At 45.4% G+C, this 9,469-nt stretch overlaps 1 protein-coding gene across 1 annotated transcript in view; it reads left to right on the top strand.

The window, feature by feature from the left end:
• LOC143981587 (uncharacterized) overlaps positions 1-8,953 on the top strand; it is a 34,717-nt gene extending 25,764 nt beyond the window's left edge. Inside the window, exons 5-6 of the mRNA XM_077479561.1 lie at positions 7,185-7,448; positions 8,242-8,953. Coding sequence (XP_077335687.1) covers positions 7,185-7,448; positions 8,242-8,447 — 470 coding nt within the window. The 3' untranslated portion in view covers positions 8,448-8,953. The remainder of the gene's footprint in view (positions 1-7,184; positions 7,449-8,241) is intronic.
• The last annotated feature ends 516 nt before the right edge of the window (positions 8,954-9,469 follow it).

Genomic DNA, 9,469 nt, shown 5'->3' on the forward strand with positions numbered 1-9,469 from the left:
ACGTCACCTTAAGAGGCTTAAAACGGACATAGCGCTGTTACAAGAAACCCATCTCTCCTCATCTGACTTTGTTCGGATGAGGAAGCTCTGGGTGGGTGAGGTGGTAGGCTCTGAGGCAGTAGGCCGAAAAGCAGGAGTTCTTGTTCTCATCAACAAGAATCTTCCCTGTAGGATCTTATCTACGGACGCAGATCAACAGGGCAGACTCCTCACGATTAGGGCCCTTATAGGGACCAAGGAAATTGCAATCTCTAATGTCTACGCCCCCAATAGCCCCACAAAACCCTTTTTCAGCACACTGACTAGCTGGCTTCTGCGCTTCCCCCACCTCCCACACCTTGTGGGGGGCGACTTCCATTCTATTGCCCACCCGGTAGATGACAAATCCTCATCATTGCGCCCCGTATCTTCCTCAACCGTTACTACTCCCACGAACTTGGCAACGACTATGGAATCCCTTCACCTACACGAAATTTGGCGACTTCACCACCCGACCGACCGAGAATTTTCCTTTTACTCTTATCCCCACAATGTCTTTTCTAGGATTGACTATTTTTTTAGCTCTGATGACGTAATCTCCATCCTTCCAAAAGCGGAAATCCATGACATAGCTATATCAGACCATGCTCCGATCTCAGTGACTCTAGAGACCCCCGACGTACAGCCGAACCCCAAAATATGGCGCTTTCCCTCCTACTTGCAACACAACACGGACTTTCAAGCCTACATGACGAAAGAATGGGCAATCTATATGCAGACGAATGCAATACATACTGATAGTCCAAACTTGTTCTGGGATGCAGGTAAGGCGTTCCTCAGGGGACGCATTATCTCTTATGCATCCTCGTTCAAGAAGCACGCCCTTTCTCAATACAAAGCCTCCAGTTCCAGATTGCATCAGGCCCAGCGAGCACTCTATGCCTTAAACTCCCCCGAAAATCGTGCGGCCTGGCATACAGCCAAGCAGTCCTTTGACACCTGGGCCGAAACCTTGGAAACCACTAAACGAGCTCACTTTGATGCCACCCTACACAAATTTAGCAATAAGGCTGGCAAGCTTCTTGCCAGATTATGCAAGGGACCCTACCGCCCCACGGTTATATCGTCGTTACGCGACCCCGATGGCATAGTCACGACTACTCAGAAGGGCATTAATGCGGCTATGCTTCGCTTTTATTCTACCCTCTACGCGGCGGACCCTATTGACCGACCCACAGCACGCGACTTCCTCGATGAAGTACAATTGACCCAAGTATCTCCCTCTCAACTCGATTCGCTAAACGCTCCCATTTCCTCCTCGGAGATATCCGATACGATTCGTAAGCTAGCCTCCTCCAAAGCCCCAGGTCCGGATGGCCTCTCAGGCGAGTTCTATAAATCTTTAAACTCACTTCTGACCCCGACCCTTACCGATGTCTACCAACATATATGGTCTGGCGGCCCCTATCTCCCGTCCGGCAATCAAGCAATTATTAAATTGTTGGAAAAAAAGGGGAAAGACCCACAAGAGCCTGGGTCATATAGACCCATCTTGCTCCTAAATCTTGATGTCAAAATTCTTTCCAAAATAATAGCTAATAGGCTGGCTGACATCATCCCCTCCCTGATCCACTCCGCCCAGTCAGGTTTTGTTAAGGGCAGAACGGCAACTATTAATATCAGGAAGGTGATGATGGCACTAGAACATGCTAGATGTAACCCTACCAGCGATCTAGCTATTATTACCCTAGATGCCGAAAAGGCTTTTGATAATGTTATTTTTGAATGGCTTTCCATGGTGCTGGGAGATATGGGTTTCACCGGACCTTTCCTTCACCTGATCAGCTCCATGTACACCTCCCCTGCAGCTAGACTGGTGGCCGCTGGCCTCCTCTCGGACGAGTTCCGGCTACATAAGGGAACCAGACAAGGCTGCCCCCTGTCCCCACTCCTTTTTAACATGGCCTTGGAACCACTTTCTAGATACCTGACAAATAAAGCACCACTACACAGGATCGAAGTCGGGTCACACGAATTAAGAACCTCCCTCTTTGCAGACGACGTCTTGATATTTTCCGCCGACCCTTCAGCAGACATGCCCGCGATTAAATCCTTATTTGACCGTTTCAGACAGTGCTCGGGACTGCGTATCAACTACTCCAAGAGTGAAATACTCCCCTTGGGATCTCTTCCACCTCCGACATGGGCAAACCACTCCATTTTCAAGGTAGCTAGAACCCATATCACATACTTAGGCATTAAGATAGGGAGGCTCCCTTCATCTCTCTATCACCTGAACTACCCTCCCCTCTTTGCCAAATTTATACAGGAATTGGATAACTGGATGGATCTGCCTCTGTCGCTCTTGGGAAGGTGCCACCTGGTAAAAATGGTCAGCTTTGCACGCCTCCTGTATCCCCTTCAGACGATACCCTTACTCCTTAGACATAAGGATACAAAACTTTTAAACTCTGCAATTTCTAAATTCCTATGGCGAAGCAAGAGACCACGCATAGCTTTCTCTAAACTTCACCTTCCCAGGAGCGAAGGGGGTATTAGCCTTCCCAATCTTAGAATGTATAACTTAGCTTGTCTTCTGAGGGTAGGCCTGGACTGGATAACCCAAAAATCCCGCTGCTCAAACTACCCACTGGAAGCTGCAATGACCCATCCCTACTCCCTAGCAGCTCTTCTCCACTGCAATTGGAAACAATTGGATCCGTCACTGCAACATAACCTTTTACTGAGAGACACGGCTATTGCCTGGAGAGAAACACGGAAAAGCCTCAAACTGTCTCCCTTCATCTCTAGACATCTCCCGATACAGGCTAACCCGAATTTTACTCCGGGGCTGGACCGCCAACCCTATGAAACGTGGCGTCAAAAGGGCCTCGACACTTTCTACTCTTTATGTGACTCGGACTCCGGTCGTGCAATCCCCTTCCGCCGGCTGGCCGCCAAGTTATCCTTGCCGGATTCATCCACCTTTCATCATGGCCAATGCCTTAGCTTCTTGCAGAAAACTTGCAGGGTGGAACATGCAAGATTCCAATCCTCTTTCATCGAAGTACTTCTCCACAAAGACTCTTATGGCATCTCCGATATTTACAAACCTCTACTACTAAATACAACACCTTCTCTGGAATCATCCTCGGTCTCCAACTGGGCCAAAGATTTTCCAAGTGACGATATTGTGGATAAGATCCTACACGGACTCCAATCAGTCTATAATTTGGTCCCTAATGAAACTTGGAGGGAAACCCAACTAAAAATTGCACATCGGGCGCACATACCTTTTCTACCCTCCTCACCTTCGCATCAATCCTCTGCTTCTTTATGCCCTCTATGCCAACATCCTAAACCCTCCCTCACTCACCGCTACTGGTCTTGCATGGTCATCTCCTCGTTCTGGGATAGGATATTGACATTTATCTTCGAGATAACGCTCCTGAAGCTCCCCAAGGACCCGCTACTCCTCATCTTTGGGTACTGGGACCCCAAACTGCTCCCTTGGTCGGCTACCCCCACACCTCTGGGCAAGGAATGGGCCCTGCTCTGCCTGTTACTTGCTAGGAGAACCATCCTAGCCAACTGGACAACCACGACCAAACCCTCTGTCTTTCAAGTTAGCAGAGAACTTATGCACCTTCTCTTTCGGGACAAATTGAATACCAGCCTTCTTCACGCAAAAGCCAAACAACGCTTTCACAACAGATGGGACTTGTTTATAGCCTCTAAACTCACCCCTCAGGAACGAGCTCACCTTGAGGACCACTCCTTCATCCATAAGGGACACGCGCCAACTGCGATAGTCGCTGCAACCTAAAACTTTATCATGCGGGTCTCTGTTCTCCTGACTCTCTCCCCCTCGCTGTAGCTCTCTTTTATGGACCATACCATGATACCCTATGTCCACCAGATCCATCCAGTTGAGGCTTCCCTTCTCCCTCCTTTGGGGAGAATGGTAGGTCTCCCTTGAGCAAGGTACAAAATGCTTTGTTCCTACCAAAACCTAGGTTATATGACTGCTTTCACTTGATCTGTATACTACAATGAGAAAATTCTTTGTCTTTGTATTTTTGTATCATTTGTTATATACCCTTTTTCAATAAAATTTTATTAAAAAAAAAAAAAAAAAAAGATAGCGGATGAGTAGCTAGATGTATACTCACCAAATTAGTATAAATGAGTAGTATAACAAAATACACATTGAGGATTTACCAGCCATACAGTGCCTTATTGCCGCCTTGAATTAGTGTCAACCTGATATCGAACAGGGGGGGGGGAGGGGTGATCCCGTCCTCTCTAGCAACCCATCAGGGAAGTCCCCGAAGAGTAGTGCTATCCAATCAGATGCTGATGATCAGACTAAGGTTGGAGGGGTCAATCATCTAATAAATTAGAACAGGTAATTTTACCAAAGGTGAGCCTATTGCCCTAATAGTGCAAAGCCTATAATTAAATTATTATTATTATACAGGATGTATATAGCGCCGACAGTTTGCCCAGCACTTTACAGCATTAGGGCAGACAGTACAATTACAATACAATTCAAGACAGGGGGGAATCAGAGGGCCCTGCTCTTTAGAGCTTACAATCTAGGAGGGAAGGTCAAGTTATACAAAAGGGTAATAGCTGTGGGGGATGAGCTAATGGGAAAAAATAGTGCAGTTGTTAGATGGAGGCAGGATAGGCTTCTCTGAAAAGGAAAGTTTTCAGGGATCGCCTAAAAGTGGGTAAATTTGGAGACATTCTGACAGATTGGGGTAGCAAATTCCAGAGGATGGGCGAGGCTCGGGAGAAGTCCTGGAGGCGGATATGGGAGGAGGTGATGAGGGAGCTAGAGAGCAGGAGGTCTTGGGAGGAACGAAGAGGGCAATTCGGTTGGTATTTTGACTAGGCTGGTGATGTAGCTGGGGGAAGAGTTGTGGAGGACTTTGTAACTTAATGTTAGTATTTTGAATTGAATCCGTTGGGCAAGTGGCAGCCAATGGAGGGATTGGCAGAGAGGGGTAGCAGACACTGTGCTGTTTGTAAGGTGGATGAGTCTGGCAGCAGTATTCATGATGGACTGAAGGGGGGAGGAGTCTATATAAAGGTGAGCCAATGAGGAAGGAGTTGCAGTAGTCAAGGCGAGAGATAACCAGGGAGTGAATCGGGAGCTTTGCGGTTTCCTTGGTTACAAATGGACGTAGCTTGGAGATGTTTCGGAGGTTGAGGCGGCAAGCTTTGGAAAGTGATTGGATGTGGGGCCGAAAGGAGAGTTCGGAGTCCAGGATAACACCTAGAACCTTGGCATGTGGGGATGGGTGAATGGCTGTGCCATTACTCGTGACAGAGAAGTCGGGGGAAGAGGAAGGTGGGGGAGGAAATATTATAAGTTCGGTTTTGGACAAGTTGAGTTGGAGGAAGTGTTGTGACATCCATACAGATATGTCTGTTAGGAAGTTAGTGACGCGTGAGGAGACTGATGGAGTGAGTTGAGGGGTGGAGAGATAGATTTGTGTGTCGTCAGCGTAGAAATGATATTGAAAGCCATGAGAGGCTATCAGCTGACCCGGGGAAGAGGTGTAGATTGAAAATAAAAGAGGTCCAAGAACAGAACCTTGGGGGACTCCGACAGAGAAGGGAAAAGGAGTGGAAGAAGTAGAATTGTAAGTGACACTGAAGGTGCGTTGGGATAGGTAGGATGAGAGCCACTGAAGAGAACAGTCATGGAGACCAAGGGAGTAAAGTTTTTGGAGGAGGAGAGGGGGGTCAACTCTGTCAAAGGCAGCTGAAAGGTCCAGAAATAGGAGTACATTTAACACGCGCGTGTTAAATAGAACGCTGACCTGACAGCACCTCTCTGCCTGTCTGCCACACCACTCCTAGCAGCCGCCAAGTGAGAGCTTATATTTCATTTCCCCATATTAACCTGGTAAGTTACCACGTTGGTATTCTTAAAGATTTAATTATAGGCTTTGCACTATTAGGGCAATGGGCTCACCTTTGGTATAATTACCTGTTCTAATTTATTAGATGATTGACCCCTCCAACCTTAGTTTGATCATCAGCATCTGATGGGATAGCACTACTCTTCATTTCTATAACACCATGGGGACTTTCCCTGATGGGTTGCTAGAGAGGACAGGATCACCCCCCCCCCCCTTCTCTGTTCAATATCAGGTTGACACTAATTCAAGGCGGCAATAAGGCCCTGTATGGCTGGCAAATCCTCAATGTGTATTTTGTTATTCTACTCATTTATACTAATTTTGTGAGTATACATCTAGCTACTCATCCGCTATCTTTTATAACCTTAACTAGATTACACATATATTACCTAATGTAAATTTCACGTGTCCCCATAGTATGTGGGGGTTTTCTCAGGTGTCTTTGTGGTGGCGGGCTAGCAACTTGGTTGGATAAACCATGTCTTGGCTTCTTATTCATCTTACTGATTGCAGGAACTTTCTATGTATGTAAATTATATATCATTTGTTGGATATTCGTGTATATATATATATATATATATATATATATATATATATATATTTCTTGATTTTGTTATATCTTTGCAGCAAACTTGTCTCTATGAAGCTCCTGAAGAAGCTCAAGTCGCGTAACATGTAGAGCTTTGTTATTTGCCTAATTGAACTGCAAATGTAGACCTCAATTTAAGTACTCTGTTGAACTATTATGTTATGAAAATTGGCATTACTACCACTGTTTTCTTGTCTTTTATGATATATCTGTATATGTTTTGACCGTGCATTCTGCTGTTATATTCTACAACTTTAAGACATGTTTATCTGTCATTGCTTTTAACAAATTTTCTATATATAATAAATGTTTTTTTTTTTTAATATATTATGTTGTTTTCTGTGCCTATAAAGTCCAAGCCCTTTTGTTGATTTTTTTCTCTTTCGTATAATTCCAGGCCGTGGCACCTAATATTATAACAGTATCCAAAGTACCACGCTGTGGTGATACATTTTCTTGTTCTAGAGATACTATGTACCCTTTACTCATTCATATAGAGGGGGACAGTTTTTGGGACCAGATTCAAATAAGTCCCCCTCCTGCAGACCACTGGGGAAAGTGTTGTGAGAAAGCCTTTGTCCTTTTTATAAATGTAATGGATTGGGGTGGCCGGGGTATTAGAGGGATCATATCCCATTATAGTGCCATGTTACAGATCTCTACATCTCTTTATCTCTCAGTTCCGGTATCAGATCCGGTCCTGGATGTGAGGTGTCTCCAGAATAACAGCACTGAGATCTCCTGTGAGGTGAAAAATGGTACTGACTCCTCCATCTTCCTGACTGTGGATGGACAATTGGTGGTATACAATGTCACCAGTTCCGAGCGGACAGTTCGTATCACTGTGCCTACTGTGTCACCGCCCAATTCCTGGAATATCAGATGTTCGGCAAAAAACAGCATCAGTGAGAGATCCACCAATCAGACGCATGACGCGTGTCCAGGTGAGGTGTCCTGTTCCTAATAAGTCCCTTCTATTAACTCTATATATACCAGAGCAGTGTTCATCCTGTATACTGTATACCCCATTATAGAGCAATCATCAGTCAGATCCCCCAGGCTGGTCAGGAATAACTGGGATCCTGTGATGTCATTGACCAAATATGATCATATAAATATATGGTAAAGGACATCGCCCCCCAAGACCGTGTCCCTTTGTATATGTCAGTTGTCATCCACCAAAGCTGTCAGGGAAGGGATTTTGGCACTTAAGTTCAACTTCATTCTGTAAAGGGGCACATGCCTGTCAATTTTCCCCCTTTTCCTAAAGTGACTCTTTCCTACAATCTAACATCTTAAAGTGACCCCCCCCCCCCATCAACTTCACCTATTAAGGAGAACTGTGACAACTATTTTGCCTCTTAAGGAGAATCATTCTATTCACCACATCTAAAAGGGGTGGCACCTTTCCACTGCACACCAACATAAGGGCCCCAACTAAGGGTTTATATACTATTGGCATTGTTTGTTAGGGTGATGTGATGGCTGGTGACTCTCACACATGGTCATGTCCTCACCAGGGCCGGTGTCATTGTGTGATGATAATCTGACCTTCCTCTATTCTCCATCTCTATCTGATGGGTTATTAAATGGCTGGCTACGTCCTTATCAAAGCAACCAGAATCTCTGCCCTGTTACCAGTGTGACTGTCCTGTTAGGTTGACACTGCTGTACTGAAGATCTGACCAGGTTTGATATATAGCTCTTATTGTTTCTCCATATTTTCTCTCTATTTAGAAGACAGTCGGTCTGGAATGTGGCCAGGTTGGGGTCACCTCTTGTCCCATGGTGTTATGTGTGTCCTCATCACTGCACTCCTCATCTATATAGTCAATGACCTGAGGAAGATGAAGAATGAGAAGAATCGGAGTGAGAGGAGCACGAGGAGAAGGGATCCGACAGAGGTGAAAATGGAACCAACTTACTACAATGAAAGGGACTGAAACATTTCCCCAGATTGTCAACCTGGAAATTGAATGAGAACAATAACACAGACTATGCAAAGAAGCTCAAACTCTGGTGACACTTACAGGGCCACCAAACTTCTCCAATTTCAGCTGATTCAGCAAAAATCAGTTGAAATTTGAACCATCTAGGGCCAGCTTAAGTCTCCGGCTCAAAGTTGACAAGCGACTTGAAGGATTGGTGACCATTGGTGGCTGTATCTGAATGTTTTTTTTCTTTTATTTGTGGTTAGTAGCCATATTATTCAATGGTTGTGTCTGCTTTTTACTTTCTATATGCAATATATTATTTTTTAAATACAGCTTTTTGTTTCTCTATCTGGGCATTATCTGACAACCACCTTAGAAGCTACAGTCTAGCTAAGACTAGTGATAGAGTGTAAAAGAGCCACTGCTACTTCAAGCTCCTCCATTTTCACCCTGATTACCTATCATCAGCCTCAAACGATTAAGATGAAAGTATTTCAACGGGTGTCAGAGGTTCACCTTACAGCTTTTCCTGGGGGGGGTGGGGGGGCTCAGCATGGGTAGAGCAGAGTAGGGGCAAGGATAGGTTAGAACCATGCTCTGATTCAGCCAACCATGTCCTGCCATCTCCAGCTTTAGCTTTGAGCAGGCAGGTTTCTCTGACCCAGCTCCTGGAACAAAAGAAAAAGTACCACCCCAGCCACGCTAATGCCCGCTATCTCAATAACAGCTGGCTTTACAGCTTCTGACATTTCCACTGGTGGATACAGGTCACTTGTATCAATTTACCACTTTTGATGTACCGCAGGGCCAGGTTCCCAACCCATAAAGGCCATTGCTATCCTCCACCATCATGTGGAAGGTAATTTTTCCATGTCGTTGGATCATGTGGTCAGCTGCAGGGGGTCCACATAACCACAGACAAGAACGTTGCCATTTGCCCATATTTGGTCAGGGAAGTCATGCAATTCCTTATGCCTTGTTTACATGGCTGGGGATTCCAGTGTGGCATCATTGGTTGCTAAGTACAAGGC

This window comes from Lithobates pipiens, unplaced genomic scaffold (genome assembly GCF_037356315.1).
Source record: "Lithobates pipiens isolate NorthernLeopardFrog02 unplaced genomic scaffold, aLitPip1_a1.2 Scaffold_16, whole genome shotgun sequence".
Taxonomy (NCBI): Eukaryota; Metazoa; Chordata; class Amphibia; order Anura; family Ranidae; genus Lithobates; species Lithobates pipiens.